Here is a 17577-nt window from a genome sequence, read left to right as displayed (position 1 = left end):
AAGGTATCAATATTTTTGACTTTCTGACCTTGATTTTGACCCACTTTTTAAAAAACTCGAATCTTGGCCATAACTTTTGAACAGTTACAATGAAGCGCATTGAAGTGGTAAAATTTTCCGTTTGGATGAAACGTTCTGAGTCATGTTTTGAATGTCAATTATAACATAATGACACGCCCATATTTTTAGAAATGAAAAAGAAATATTCGTTGTAATGTTTTAGGACACATCACTCTTCGTGATAAGCAACATGAGTTACACTGAAATGGAGCTTTAAAAAGATTAAAAGGGAGAGTTAGAGACTCCCCGCTTCTGTAAAACACAAATTGCAACGAATATTTGCATATTTTTGTATTTATCATGTCTGTTGAAATTATCAGAACACGTTTCGGTCGAACACGTGTTTACTCGGTGTTTATTTAGACTGTCAATTTTATTGGCTATTATATTTATGGAAAACCTGTTCTACAGGTACTCGAAGGAATAAATTGACCGTTTTATCTATTTCTAAAGAAATGGGCGTGTCATCTCATGACAAACAACGTTCTAAAGATAGCTCAAAACATTCCATTCGAACGGAAAATTTTACCACTTCAGTGCGCTTCATTGTTTTTTTTAGTACTAGATATATATATATATATATATATATATATATATATATATATATATATATATATATATATATATATATATATATATATATATATATATATATATATATATATATACGTATCTTTTGACCTTGACCTTGCAGTTGACATGCATTGGAGAAACTTAAACCTTCTCTATAAGCTGGGCATCAGTGTTTCACAAACACATCTTGTTTTTAAAGTAGCCACCATCCAGTGATAATTTGAACAGCTAGATTTTCATGCTAAAAATTGCCACGCTTTACTAAAGTTCTATAGTCTACTTTATGCTTACTAATGCAAAGACACTATCAGAACTGTGTTACAATATCGATGTTTCATATTTGAATATTTTACCAGAAAAAGACGTTAATGGTAATCTAACTAGAGGTACTGTGAGCGATGAGCTCACTAAATGATACCCCCCGCCTCCCATATGGTTATAACTGGTGAAAAAGTCCATGTTTTCCTGTGGCCGGGAAACCCAAAATATGTGTCGGATCAAAAAGTAAAATAGGAGGTGCACAATAGCAATATGTAATAAAGATTCTGTGAAAGTTGCATCAAATTTCCTTCAGTGGTATGAGAGGAGTTGCGGATAAGAGATGGGTACCCCAAAGCGTAACAGACGGACGGACGGACAGACGGAAGGACGGACACAGACGGATACCCTCGCGCTTTTCAAGCGGGGGGTATAATGAACGATCTGCTGATAAATTATGACAAAGGAAAACAAACAGATATATACCCTTCCCGCTTTTCACACTGTTCCACATCAGAATCATAAGCTTTATGATACACGTGATGAATTCAACTTTTCAATTGACGACTTCCCTTACTTACATGCATATACATGTATGCAACAACTCAACATACCTCTATCTCCTTTACACGGGGTTTATATCTCGCAGTTAATTGGATACGCAAGAACATCCTCTACGTAGGAACAATTCCTAAAACAAGATAAGTTATTGACAAACAAGTTGATGAAACAAGAATATCACAACTTGCAAAAGTGGGCCAATGACTGGGGTATGCGTTTGACATACAAAAAATGCAACTCATGAAACATATAAACCAGCAAATTCTATACACTGGACAATCATTGCTGGAAGAGGTTGAAAATAACCCCTATCTTGAAAATTTCGGGAGACTTAAAGTGGTCAACTCACATCAACAAGATCACTAAAAAAGCTCATTCAACATTACGATTTCTCCGGTTTATCACACTGTATCCGCAACTCCTCTCATACCACTGAATATGAAATTTGATGAAACTTTCAAAAATCTTTATTACATATTGCCATTGTGCAAAGCCATCCGTTTCATAAAACGAGACTACCACAACATATTTTGGGTTCATCACCACCAAGGCCAAAACTGGACTTTTTCAACCGCTCCAGTTAAAACCATATGGGAGGCATTATGCTCTGTAAGGTGAGCTCATCGGTGCCAGGGCTACCAACTCATAATTTCATTCAAAAACCTAATCCCACCTCTCAAATTAAAAACATTCGATAATTGTGAAAATACAAACATTCTTTCATCTCATGTAAAAATAACAGCATGTTCACATATATATATATATTTTTAATGAATTCAGACATTAAAGTTATATATATATGTATATATATATATATATATATGACGTATTTTTGATAAGTTAAGACTCAAATTCAAAATTAAATTATTTTTAGCTCAGATACGCCACATATAGCTTTAACTCGAGACATATAAAACCGATTTATATTGTCTCTGCTTTAACAGTAGCGTTTTCAATTAGGCCCCTAACTGATGATTTTTAGATCAACCAAATAAGTTTTTCTCAGAAAATAGCACTTTGTAAATTAAAACAGCAGCTTAAACTGTTAAAAGGAGGGGTCCTTTCAAGACCCTCTCTCTGCAACCGGTGACGGGTGGTCCTGCGGGTCATTAGTATGCTCCGCAACAATTACATCGGGTTCGGATTTCAATGGACACAGAAAATGATAGCAAAGAAAATTTCCAGACCCCTGTCAATTTTATCTAACAGAAATTTCCTAAATCACAGGACACTTGACCATGGCAAAAATGGAAATAACTTCACACTCAACGGATGTTCAACAAATTACATACCTTCTAGATTTTTAACCGTCCGTGAACTAATTTGTGATCCTAAACAAAAGTTTATAGCACCCCGTTTTGGAGATTTTATAATAGGACGAATAAGAGCTTTTATTTTCAAACTAGAGCACCCTGATTTCAAATTTAAGGAAACGTTACAAGGATGTGAGCAGGTGCATACTAAATTTTTTTTTTTTTATTTTAGTTTTCTTTCTTTTTTGCGAAGGTGAATTGATAACCACCAGGGCAAGCAGTTTCATTTTTGTTTTAGTTGTAATTACCCATTATTCCATGGAATATGTCATATTTCCACTATGGAAGAGTTAAAGTTCTTAGTGCGTTCTTTTGTAAAAAAGTCGCAAAATGTACAAATCTCGCAGGATTTCTGGGACAAACGTAACATTAATCTGACGAAACAATACGTTGTATGTTGGTGAACAAAATCCTATAACAAAATTCAAATAAATCATTTTATTGTTGTGGACTGTCTATGCATCAAGAGTAGAAACGACGATATAAATTTTTATCTATTGTTTAGGCTATAATAAAAATATTCCTAGATTCTCATCCCCGCCCGCCCCGATTTTATACCCCGCCTCGATTTTTTTTATTTCTGTTTTTCTTCATCTTAATTCTGATCGGGATTGGTATTCATCTACCTTTCTACTTTCGTTTTAAATCCCGCGAAAGTTGACATGATTTTGACAGCTGAAAAGATGGTAATTGCTGTAATACCTGCGTATATATTTTAAACAAGGGTCATTGGTTGAAAAAGATTGGTGATGATGTGAAGTGAGAGATAATTGAACCTTTACTATGACTTTTATTCGGGTATTGTAGATAAAATTATACTGATTGACCAGGTCAATAAAAAATCTGCAAAATTGAAAAAGTAAAAATTATATAAAATAAAAGCCGCCCACCCGCCTCAATTTTTAAGAAAAATCAGATGAGAATCTAGCAATTTATTTATTATGGCCTTATCGTATATGTTTCCATTTATCATCTAAATACAATGCACATGCCTCGGAAATGTCATATTTTTATTAATGGATGATGAATTAAGGGTTTTCGCTCTCTTATACATATGTTTATTAGCTTAATCTATTCTTTAATCGGAATGACAAATATTTTTTAACTTTTAAAATTGGATTGAGATTTGCATGTTTTGTATTATCCGCAACGTCATCCTGTCCCAGTCAGACGACTGAACTCTCCTCTTATTCTGAAGAGTTCCGTAATGGAAATAAAGCGTATTAGTAATAAAGTCAGCGTTTTCGTGAATGTTGCAGGATAATCTCTTGAGGTCAAAAAATGTTGTTTGAAAGATAAAAGCCAAGGCTTTTATTTTTCAAACATGTTTTGAGACCAAGGAAGTTATCCAGCATCATTCACTTTATTCAATTCTACTAATAGCTCTGAAATACACCTGATCATTTTTATTATAGTTATTACAGTTATTTAAAAGTATTTTCTGATTCCCTGTCAATCTTGTGTCTTACTTTCTGTTTTGATCATCCGGACATCCAATTAAAAAAATTAAGGAAGCTCTAAACTGTTTGTTTTTTTTGGACTCAGGGAAAAATATATAATATAAAGATATGCATATATATTGAGACTTTTTCATTCATTAGAACATAGGGTACGTGCCTTATTTGTGCAGGAAAAATGTTCAAAGACAATTGACTATTTGTGAGCAGAAGTCGCTGTTGTTTACTTACATTGGGAAAATTAATGAAAATAATTAATTAAATTTCTTACTCTTGGTCTTATATAATGCTAAAAATATTTTAATCTATTATAAGTTATGTAATTAACGATAAATAACAATTTCATTAATCTTACATCTAAGGGCAGACCACTCTAACTGCAAAAAACTAGCCAATAAATAGAGCTCATTAGTGTGTAGTGTTTAGAGCGTCCTTAAGCAAATTAAAAAAATGTTCTATTTCATATTTTTTGCATTTACATATACTTTGTTTGATTGGTTTAACTTTTTATATTTTTTATTTTGACATACTATTAAATAATGATATTTTTTTCTCGTAAATTTGTATGCTTGGAAGAAAAATAAAATAAACAATTGTAACCATGATTGGTCAAATTCTTTTAGAGTCATCTTCAGGTAAGTATATATAGATAAAGACCACCCCAGGTAGATCAGGGCCCTGGCTTGGTATCTGCAGATTTTCAAGGAATTTTTTTTGTAAGAGTAGCTTTCAAAAATGTTCCTTTGAAGAATAGCAGGGCTAAAGTGACTCAGGTTAGTGTTATGGCCCATGTTACAAGTCTCTGTGACAAGTTCCATAAATTTTAGAAAAAATGAGGTCTGATTGTATTTGTTCATTAATATCATGTTGTCTTTGAACATTTTTTGTGATAAAATCACAGGTGCCTCTGCTGCCTCAGGTTAAAAATGAAAGGGATATATGATCTAAACCTTTTAACAATACAGTAGAATCACAAATTTTCGTGGGCACAAAATTTCGTTGATTTGTCTTCTGAAATAGTTTCATGGGCATTTAATTTCATTGTTTTGAAAGTAACCCTATTCATTATATAGTCATATAAAAATTTCATGTGGGATTTGATTTCGTCGATGATTTATGACAACGAAATAAACCAAATTTAATCCCTCACGAAAATTTCTGCTTTTACAGTATATTTTTGGTGTTGTAAAAACATTATCAACTACCGTGATGTTTTTCTAGTATGTTTTTGAAACAATTTTAAATAAAAATTATCTATTTTGAACATTATTTTTTTTCTCTATAGGCGATGTCAATTGTTTCAAATTTGATAGCAAAGAGGCAGTTTGATACACTTCAGGGAATGATTGACAAAGAGGTATGGTACACTGAAAGACATACTGATTTACATATTATAGTCTCTTACATAGTAGAACCAAATTATTTTTATCACCTCACAACAAAGTTGGAAAGGGTATAGTAGAGTGCTTGTGGGTGTGTAGGTGCATATATGTGAGGGGAGTGGATGCTCTGCTTTTGCATTGCCACTTGTTATTATTCCCCCTTAAAAATTGCGTTTATACATGTATTGTAATAATGAGGGTATCCATCCATAGGGCATTGTGTCCATCCTTCTGTCTGTAACACTGAGGAGAGGGGAGGGGGGGTTAATCCGTCCCTTATCCACAATTCCTCTTATACAACCAACTGTAATATAATGAAATGTTCACAAAATCTTTATAAATTTGTGGTAGTATTGTGCATCTCCTTTTTAAGATTCAACCAGACACACATTTGGAGTTTTCCATAGGAAAATTTGGAAACTGCAATTCTTTCAGGAGTCAGAAGTTTTTATCACATAAAAATATCAGGACAAAAAATATCCCACCCTCTTTACAGATTTTTTTTAATGACAAAAACTTAAGACTCCTGTGCTATAAAATTTAGAGTACCCAACTCGTAATATTGTATGCAACTAGGAACTCTTCCTTTACCAATGAATAACATTTGATGAAACTTTCACAAAATCTTCATTACATGATGCCACAGGATTCCTTCTATTTTAGGTTTTCATCAGACAACAAAAAAACATGTACTCTGTTAACATACTCATATGAGAGCACAAAGAGAAACTAAACTAATGATCATAATACTGTTTATTGCTTTTGCATAGTTTCAAGTTCAAGTTCTACTTTTCTCTTCCTTTGTTTTTATTAATAAGTATAAACCAGTGACAGGTTTATAAATTTCTAATGGAGAAACATCATATATTTATATTTTACAGACTTTAAGATTGCTTATGTCTAAAGGATATGTATTTTTCTTTACGAAGGTCATTTTGGCAAGTTCAAGGTCACATGCTCAGTTAAACAATCTGCTACAGGGGAATTATTTTGTGAGCTAGGTACTTTAGTTAGAGCTGATTGTATACATGTACTGCAATATAGCCAAATAGTTGTACTATAGTTTACTTTTCTAGGTTTTGAATCATTTGGAGACCAAATTGGTAACAGCTTCTTGGGTGCATCCAGTTATAGTGGATCCTCTGGTTAAGAAATTTGATTGGATTACATTTAAAGAAATAAAGAATCCAGGTGAGTCAGAACATTGAGGTAGCTTAGTTTGCAGCTTTACAACTTCTGGATGTACTACAGGGGCATTTAAGTGCAAATGTTCTCAGGTAGTGTATATTCAAATTGTTTTAATTAGCTCAGGACTCTGAGGGGTATGATGGCACTACAACGGGGATCTGAGTTTTAAAAGGAAAGATGCAGGAATAAATCTTGTACAAGAGTAGCAAGACCTAACTATAAACATTCATTGACTAGGTTCAAAGGCAACATTCGTTTGGTCGGACCCAAGAACCAAACTGTCTGATTGAGGCCGTTGGGCCGAAGGCAGACAGCTTGGTTCGAGGGTCCGACGAAACACAATTTGCCTGAGAACTCAATCAATAAATGTTTTGTTATACCTTTCATTTTATTTTACATTTTTGACATACATGTATTTTGTACTGTGTTCCGTGATGTATCATCAGGTCCGTCACTGTTGAACACCAACGAATGAGATTAAGCTCCACCCATTCTGTGACATAAGCGGTCCAACATCTACTCGACCGGTCCAACATCTCACTCTGCGGTCAAACATCGATTTTTTTATGCCCGCTCAGCAAAACATTAGTAATGTTAGACATTTTTTTCGTATAGATTTGTATAGGAACAAATTTTTAAAGGTACAACATTAACAATAACAAATGTCATCTACATGTAGCCAGTATCATATTTAAATTTCCACTGGAAATTTACGCAATCAGTGGTGTCAGCAAAAGAAAATACAGTAGTAATATACATATCAATTTTTTCGAAAATGCTCACAGTGAATGATAACTTGGAAATAAAATTGCACCAATTACATGTATATCTACGATTAATTCTGTTAGCCTTACAAAACACAATACTCTGTAACAGTTTATTTTTACAAAAGAAAGCTGTGTTAGTTGTTGCAGATGAATTTCTGAGAAAAGCGATGCACTGAATGACCTGAATAACATTTTAGAAGGATAAGCATGTAAAAGGAACAGACCCACCAGGCAGTAAAATGATAGCAAACTATTATTGTAACATTTTGTTTGAGTTTAAAATTTTATATGAGCCGTTCCAAGGAAAAACCCCCCTTATGTCAAAAATTTTCGAAAATGGCTTTTTTCTTGAAAAATGATGTAGAACATTAGGTGAATATAACCTGTAAATATTACAGGTGTATCTCGCCCCGTTACGGATTTACAGGTATTCAAAGTATGCATCATTCATACGGCTGACGTCATATTTTAAAAATTTTCTCTCGTAGCTACGTAATAAAAACATGCATTACTTATAAGCAATGACTTGGTATTGTATTGCCATTCTGACTAATACATGTACTAATTATGTTGTAAACATATTTTTTTTCTTTCTATTAAAAAGTTCAGATCATTCTTTTCTGTAGATCTGCAGATCTGTAGCTCTCCGAAAAAAAATATTATGACAGACCGGAGAGCTACAGTGCCACTCTGGCCCATTGAAAAAACCGTATATTTATTGCGCACAAAAAAGTCTGCTGTTTCTTGCTTTATTTCTCCATGTTTTTCAAACTGTCACATCAAAATGTTACTAAACTTGTGATCCTAACATATTCTTTCACTGTTTCCACAACAAAACTTCTCTTATAATTGTTGTTAATAGCCCTCCTGGCCCTGAAATTGAGATCATCGAAAATTTCGTCTATTTATACTGCCATTTTTGTTTGCAAGATAATTCGGTCTAACATGCTTCGTGCAGATTAAGTTACAAGAGTACCTAGTAATTAGATATAAAACTGAGAATTTTTTTTTAAATTTATCTTTTTTTCAATTTAAATAAGAATGTGAAAGAATTAATACAAATACAGTTTTTTTGCAATGGGTGGCAATGTAGCTCTCCGGTCTGTCAATAATTTTTTTCGGAGAGCAAAAGTACTGCAGCTATCTTTTCTGAAATTAAAGTTAAAAGTATGTCAGTGGAGTTCAACTAATCCTATGATTTGCTGATTTAGAGAAAACAACTAATTGATAGGTCTTTTATAAAGAAAAATTTACTTTCCATTTTACCGCTAAGTTCAGCACTAATAATCTTTCAAAACCAGCAACAAAAAAGTTATTTTTGTTTCCATTAATCTATTTTTGATAATTGATTTTATTTGTCCAAACTTTGCCTTCGAAACACTGACCAAGAGACAATATTAAGGGGCTGGGGCTTGCGCTTTTATTGATGAATTCAACATATAGATTTTGTAAAATATGGTATATCAATGTAAATGATGAGTACCATTTATCTTTTTCAAAGTGCTCAATATCTAAGCATTTTTGGGCATAATTATGTCGTCATTTTAAAAAAATATTAGACGGAAAGGGGGGAATAAAAGAATAAATATACAAGTACTAGTATAAAGGCAATTTAGACTACATAAATACATGATAAATCTGTAATTTATGAAAAGTTAAAGTGTACTTTTCAGATTTCAAATTATGAAATGGTTAAAAAAAACGTGACTCGAAATACTTAGAAAATGGGTAAAGCATATGATTCAGCTTTTGAAAAAAATTGTATATTTTCTACTTACAATCACATGTAATTAATATATAGTAGATTGCCAAACATACAGTTCCATCTACTACTTAAAACAAAATTATGAAAGTGAAAGTTAGACTTATGCTTTCTCAAAACTGAAGTAGTTATGCGATCCGATCTGAAGTTAAAAAAACATACATGTCACAGTTTAAAAAAAAAGGTTGTTACGTGTGTATGAGGCAAGTTTCGCAGGCCAACACTTCTATATCATGAAGGTCCTTTCAAAAGCATAAAAATACTTCACAGACAAAGAAAAACGTGTAAGTAACAGTGTATTTTCTTCATTGATAAAAACAATAAATAAAAATATCACGAGAGAAGAACGTGTTTTACGTGCGAAATTCGCTCATTGGACTGTCTCTCGAATAAAGTTCTCATAGATTAGTTAAAAATGTTCTACCCCATTTTATCCCAACAAACATGTACATACACAGAAGTTCCTTTGTGAACAGAAGGGGGAGGAATGCTGGTCATTCTCTGTCACTTCATTATCAAATATTCTAACATCTGACCATCCAAACCAACTTACAAGGATCCCACGTTCTCTGAAAGTGGGGGAAGAGTTGAGTAGGTTATTTTTGTGTTAGTCTTCTAAATTAAATTTACATGGAGACCGGTCCTTCGGATGAGACCGTATAAACTGCGGTCTCTTGTCGCAGTAAGTGCTGGCACGAAAAAGATCCCTCACTGTTCATAGGCCCTGAGTACCGTGAATAGGACGAAATTTGTAGCTCTTCACCGGCAAGTAATGGCGTCTGCAAATGAGTGGGAAAAATTCTCAAGAGGGACGTTTAACAACATACAAACAATCAATCTACCGCTATTTAAACATTGAGAAAGGGTAGTCACCTTATGAGTCACTGTTAAGGATAAAAGAGGACAGGTTATCTAAAAACCTTTTTTATACAAGATATTAATATTTTCAACAAAACAAAACTTGTCAGAAAGTTTTTCAAATCATTCGTCAAAAGTGTTTATAATATGATAGTTACTCCTAGATCTCAGATTTGCCAAGATCTAGCAATGTGGAAAAATTCAGGTTATGTTCACCTGTATGTGGTCTTCTTGGTGAACATTAAGAATATTTATTTCTTGGTATGTTAGACGAAAAGTAGATCGGGAAAATCCAAGCTTATTAAAATATTTTGGAAATGTATTTTATTTGCACTCAAATTACACTCAGGTGAACAAATATTGTGATTTCAATCATGCACATAAAAACAAATCCAGGGGTTTGCATAGGATCCCCTCTCCGTTTTTTTCCTGAATTTAAATTTTAACATTTAAAACTGTTATCATTAGGGGGTTGGGGCGCAGAATAATTTGACAAGCAATTAGATAAATAATGTACGTGTGCACGTCAAATACGGTACTTTTCAGAACTTCCAAAATATTTATTTAAATACACATGTATTTATTTCTATATATGCCTTATTAGATATATTCTTTTATTATATGATTGAATAATTTTCATCTCTCTGATTGGCTGAGATCCAACTATGTTAGAAAAATACTACGTTGTATTGACCTGCACGTGAAGTTCCAGGTGAATACAAGGATTTATTTCCTCAACGTTGATCTAAAAATAGATCGGGAAATTCCAAAGTGATACAAATTGCTATTTAAACGACTATGGCTTTTTTTCATGTGAACAATACATAATTGAATATATATTTTCGAGTTAGTGTGGTAAGAAGGAATGCAGGAAACCCCTTCCAACACTTTTACTGAACAACAATTTTACTTTTTGGCAGTTAGTTTTCCGTGATACCACTCCTTCCTTTCAAAATCTATCCTATAAAAAAGACTTGACATTATATTTTTTTCATGGCAACTAAAATTGATTAAAAAAACTTCAAATTGATATGACTGGTAAGGTTTATTTACATTCTAATTCTGCTTCTCTCTTATATTTGGCTAGGACTTACTGTAATCCAACTTTTATTCGCGTGCGATAAATTTTCGCGATGTTCGCGAGAGCCTCGTTATCGCGAATATTTCTCGCCGCGAACGGATCCTAAAAGTCTCTTTTTCTATTAAAAACAGTTCAATAAATGCTTGCTCGCGAAAATAAATCGTCGCGAACTGGTTTACTCTCAGTAGATCGCGAAATAAAGTCGTCGCGAATAAAAGTTGGTTTACAGTAATTAAATGCAAACAAGTAACGAGCTGTATCATATTATCAGTGAATCATATAATAAAACAATTATGATTGCTGTTTTTCGGTCAATATAATGATTAAGCCATCTTCGAAGTACAATATTCACCTCGCCCTTCGGGCTCGGTGAATATTATACTCCTCAGGTGGCTAAATCATTGTATTGACCTCATAAAGCAGCAATAATTGTATAATATTTTTTTTCCGGGGGGGGTTACATTAGTATTAACTACTAATCGATCTTTTCAACACATAGCAAAAAAAGGAGAATGTCAGATATTCGTATATTCAATTAATGTCGCTTTAATAGCTGAACTAGTGTCACTTTTCTTCCAAGAGGTTCTGGGTCAACAATAAATGAAAAAAAAATTCCCCGAATCTAGATACGCGTATGACATTGGTTTGTGCAGTTTTCAAGACATGTGATTTAGTCCAATCAATTTTCGCCAGAACTACGGATTAAAAAACATTTCAAACTACTCTTCCATCATAATCATTCCCTTCAACTGAAATTGAATTTCTCATTTTTTTAAAAATATTTTTACACTCAATATCATCATTACATTTAAATACTTTGTGTCATTGTTAAATAAGAAAGAGTCGTTGTAAATCTGAATTTTAAACAACAGTTGTATGTTTTATTTAGTTTAACTGAAAACTTATATTGTACATAGAACAGAATAATTGTCGAAGTGTTGACAAATTTTATGTATTTAGTCAGAACACTTTTAGGTCCTTTTAATGTGTAATGAATATGTAGTTGGACAACAGTCAGATTCAGATATGTTATGAAAAAGACAATAGTCACGAAAAAAAAAACGATACGCCACAAAACACAACGGAGACAATTCTGAGACGTACAACAAAGAATTTAGTTGGAACGCAGTCAGTGCGCGATATATTTTGATCGCAGTTTTTGTTGCAAAACAATGACGTCGCTTTTTCTATTGTGACGTAAAATTCTGTCAGATTACATAAGGGGGGTTTTTGCTTGGAACGGCTCATATCAAATTCAAAAAGAACTTTTGAGTTTTTTTTTTATGTCCAATGCAATGGAAGCTTAAGCCTTTCAGACTTTTGATTTCTTTCCTATTATGGAGTTGTGATTAGGGTTTATATTCATAAACTTTAGGACAATGGATAATTAACAAATTATAGAATCTGAAAACAGTTTTTTGGATTTAGTTATTTACTGATATAAATAAACATGTTTACCTAAAAGTGTCAGTTAAAAAGCATAATTAAATCCATACTTTCTTTACATTTTGGGTAACCTATGACCAAAGTTGAATTGTTTACCTGGTTCAGAACATTTTTTTTTTGGCTTCACAATTTATAAAATTAATTGTCTCAAGCCAGAACATTTAGAGAGGGTGTTACATTCAAATTCATTATTAACAAAATTGGACACAAATTTCAAAATTGTATTATCATAAAAATTATTTATTTATATCATTATTAAAGTGAAATACATAGAGAATATTACTGTTCATACTAAAATCCATATCATATGTCATATCAGCCCGAGTGGCCCCATATCAGCCCAAGGGCCGAAGGCAGTTGCGAATGCTTGTGATATATGATATGGATTTTAGTATGAAGTATTCTATTAATTTTATCATATATTTAAAATACTTGATATGTGAGTTTACAAAGAGTCATTGAAGAATGTTTTGTGCTTGTGTATGACCTTTTTCTTTTAATTTAATTGTAGACCTAAAAAAAATTAAGACCACAAATGATATTTAAGAATTATTTTACATGTATATATAAAAACTGAATAAAATCAAGTAAATTAACTTTTAAACTTTAAACAAACGTTACTTCCAGTTTGATATGGATTTTCTGCCCGCTGGTGATATGGCTTTTCGGACCGGTCCGCGATATGGGGTATTATTATACTTCTGTTAAAATGTTTCCTGTATAAAGTTAAGATGATAAAATAGCTATCATTTATAGTTCACGCATAGCAAAGCTATACCCCGGGGTATAGTTTTTGCTATCCACCCTTTTACAATTTTTGCCTATATATTTCAAAATAAATCTATTGACTGATGATGTCATAATGACTTCAAGTAAATTAACTTTTAAACTTACTCCAAAAAAATTAAAACCTCAGAAATTATATTATACATCAGTATTGATATGGATTGAGTGGGATAGCTCTTTTATCAAACCCTGGTCCGAAGTGTGATATGGCTTTTCGGGTTTGATAAAAGGCTATCCGCACTATATGGGGTATATTGTGACGTCACCCGTATCACACCGTGCAGAATCGGTGTATTTACTACAAAGTATATGATAAAGGATAATATTCTATGCATATTAAATCAAAAGTTCTTTTTTGTAGATACAGGTTTTTCAAAGCTGTCCCTAGATACTGTGCTGTTTCTTCACTGGGATGAGTTTCGTTTTATTCATTATTATCAGTAAGTCTTTCAAAATCTAAAAAACACTGTCAAAAACAAGTATATTGTATAATGAGAACCATATATCCATGGTTGAAAAATGTTGAAGATTTTTTTTTTGGTTCACCTTCTATTTTTTGAAGCTTTGTAATCATGAAATTTTCAGTAGTAGTCAAATTCTAGATTATGTGATCAGAAATATTTGAACCCATAGAAAAGTCATGTCACAAACTTTAACATTCCCCATAACTTTTGATTGGTTGGGTCTATGGCTCGCATACTTCAAATGTGATTTTCTCTTGACAAGACCTTTCTTTGATTCCAATGTAATTGACCTCTTGGCCTTGGAGTTTGACCCAGTTTTGCTTGACCCAACTTTAGCCCTGGCCTTGACTTTTGAACAGTTGTTGCTAGGGCTTTAATATATATCACATGTGTATTTCCTATGACAAGGCATTTTTATGCGCCCGGATCTATAGATCCGAGGCATATATTGTTTTTGTCCTTTCTGTTTGTCTGTTTATCTGTTTGTCTGTTTATCTGTTTGTCTGTTGTCAACTTTAACCTTCACCATAACTTTTGAACCATGAGAGATAGAGACTTCATATTTGGTATGCATACTCGACCAATGAAGCAAATGGCACCAAGGTCAATGACCTTGTGACCTTGACTGTGACCTATATGCTAAAAATAGCTTTTTCGAACTTTCGCCACAACTTTTGAACCATGAGAGGTAGAGACTTCATAATTAATATGCATACTGCACTAATAAAGCTCTTTCAAACGACATCAAGGTCATGACCTTGTGACCTTGACTGTGACCTATCTGCTAAAAATAGCTTTTTAGACCTTTCGCCATAACTTTTGAACCATGAGAGATAGATACTTCATATTTGGTATGCATACTTCACTAATAAAGTTCTTTCAAATGACACCAAGGTCGATGACCTTATGACCTTGACTGTGACTTATCTGCAAAACATATTTTTTTTAACTTTGTTACCGTCGGGCGCATAGTGTTTCACAAACACATCTTGTTCTTGATACTTTTTATTTGACACTTTGACCTTGGAGTTTGACCCTCATTAAAAAAAATCTTAAACATTGGCTGCAGCTTTTGAATGGTAAGTTGTTGGGTTTTCTTATTTCACATGTACATTTATATTTATTTAGACGTAACAACGTTGGGTAACAACATTTTTCATCCTATGACCTTTGATTTTGTCTTGCATTTGAGAAACTTAAACCTTTGCCAAATGCTGTCATATTGAGGCATAATTATTTCACAAACACATCTTGTTATTTTAATTATGACCCTTGAACATAGGGGGAAAAAAATTATGCAAATAAAATTAAAATTTATAAAAATGGCATTTGAAATGGCTATCTACATTACAACACATTGACATATAGTTAGATACACAGTTCAACTGATTTCCGGGCATGGAACATGCAGATGTCAATAAAAACAAGATGAGCATGAATAAAGGGTGTTAAGAAAGTTCATTCCACTTTTTTCTTTTATTTTTGCAAAGAAATACGATGGGAAGATATTTACAATTTGTGATATTTCATGTTTACAGAGTCCATTCTTGCTACTGATAAAAAAGCATTAAGGGGAGGGCAGGTATTAATACAGATGGTGTCTGAGCAGAAAAGTTAGGGATGAAGTATATTTCTGACATATATTAAGCACACAGGTCAAAAGATCCTTTCAATATAATATAACTATGCAAAAATTGTCAATTAAGTCAGTGAAAATTTTCAAAAAGACAAACCCATTCTTTGGAAAAGTCTGATGCAAGATAAACTATAAAGATTAAAGAAACAACTTGAAGTAAATTATCCTATAATTTCACTCATAATGACCCACATTTCTGTCATTTGGGTGCTTTAAAGAATAAAGATGTTATATATATTTTCATATGGAAGAAAAACCCTATTATAACTTTCTGCTAGAAATAAATTACACACTCTTGTGATTTTGTCAGACTTGAAAATTCATCTCTTTAGTAATCCAATACTTCGAAATTTTTGAAAATATTTCATCATGGAATGTACTTTCTTAACACTCATGCCAATTTTTTTTCTTCAGATTTCAACGATATTTTGTGGGTGGCCCAAACCAGGATTGGATAATAACAAACATTTCAATTCTAAGGATGGACTTATGATGGATACTTATGAGGAATCAGTTTCTATAGTTACAGAATGGACTGAAGTCAAGCTATTGGACAATGTGGTGTTTGATATTTTAATATAAATAAAAATTAATAATGAAGAAAAGTGTTTAATCTATTTTCATTTATCTGGAATATGAAAGATGGTGTCCTGTACATAGCTTGCAATAAGGTTTCTATTTAGTCCTGGAGACCAATTGGGGGTTGAATTTTTTTTAAATAAGTCTTGTTCCCAAATCTTTGGTACTTGCCCAATACAAGTAGCAATGTATCGTAAGGATATACATACATGAGTTAGGGGTAGGAATCTCAACCTTTTAGTGATGTATGAAATTTATAAAATGGCATGATGGAGATGATCCAGGGCACTATACTCAGTGAATCTTATGTACAGGGAATATATACCATCTATGCTTTAAGGGATCTCTACAGTTTTAAATGTATGTGAACAATCAAACAATGATGGGAGTAGGACGACCCCTGGGCACTTCCCATACCGAAATTAAGTACAAATTAAGTACAGAAAAAAAGTACAAAAAAAGGTCAAAAAAAGTATACTTTTTTTGACTCAATTTGGAACCAGAGATTTGGTCGTTCCAAATTGAGTCAAAAAAAGTATACTTTTTTTGTGCTTTTTGAGAACTTGTGTTCTCAGTCACAGAAGAAGGATAACAAAAGTATACTTTTGGTACATTTCTATATTTGACCAAGGTACATAAAAAGTATAATTGGAAGTACAAAAAAAGTACTTTCTTAAAACTATTAAACATATTAAAGTACAAAAAAAGTATACTTCTAGAAAAAGTACAAAAAAAGTATTCTTCGAGAAAAAGTACAAAAAAAGTATTCTTCTTGAAAAGTACAAAAAAGTATTCTTCTTGAAAAAGTACAAAAAAAGTATACTTCTAGAAAAAGTACAAAAAAAGTATTCTTCCAGAAAAAGTACAAAAAAAGTATTCTTCTTGAAAAAGTACAAAAAAAGTATACTTCTAGAAAAAGTACAAAAAGAGTATTCTTCCAGAAATAGTACAAAAAAAGTATACTTCTAGAAAAGTACAAAAATGTATGCTAAAAAGGTGTAAAAAAGTACAAGAAAAGTATACTTCCAGAAAAAAAAGTACAAAAATGTATGCGAAAAAGTACAAAATGTGTACGAAAAGGTACAAAAATGTATGCAGGAAAAGTATTTAGAAAGTACTTCTTTTAGATTGATGGTTTAAAAAGTACAATAAAATGCATTAAGATCTGATATACCAAAAAAAATTAAATCTCTTTTTTAACTTACAGAATTGTAATTCAAAAGCATGAAATTTTGACAATTTGACATATCTCCATTAAATCATTCACTATTTTCAGTTCTATAAATCTTCCATAAATAATTAGAGAATAAATTGGAATATAAGATCATCAACAAGATTATATATATAATTTTATAGAATAACAGTTTTTAATCCTTTTGCGTCTAGTCACTACATGGTTGGAATCT

The 17577-nt window shown here is 32.3% G+C and overlaps 1 protein-coding gene across 1 annotated transcript; it reads left to right on the top strand.

The window, feature by feature from the left end:
• The first annotated feature begins 2567 nt into the window (after positions 1-2567).
• On the top strand, positions 2568-16197 carry LOC134236247 (uncharacterized). The gene is made up of 5 exons (XM_062718422.1): positions 2568-2905; positions 5508-5579; positions 6681-6795; positions 13854-13932; positions 16007-16197. The coding sequence occupies exons 1-5, from the start codon at positions 2615-2617 to the stop codon at positions 16083-16085; spliced, it is 636 nt and encodes a 211-aa protein (XP_062574406.1). The 5' UTR covers positions 2568-2614; the 3' UTR covers positions 16086-16197.
• Positions 16198-17577: the final 1380 nt, after the last annotated feature.

The sequence above is a fragment of the Saccostrea cucullata genome, unplaced genomic scaffold (assembly GCF_032062105.1).
Source record: "Saccostrea cucullata isolate Sc308-1 unplaced genomic scaffold, CSIRO_AGI_Scuc_v1 ctg578, whole genome shotgun sequence".
NCBI classification, from domain to species: Eukaryota; Metazoa; Mollusca; class Bivalvia; order Ostreida; family Ostreidae; genus Saccostrea; species Saccostrea cuccullata.
The sequence above is the reverse complement of the archived record's forward strand: the minus strand, read 5'-3'. Positions and strand labels throughout refer to the sequence as shown.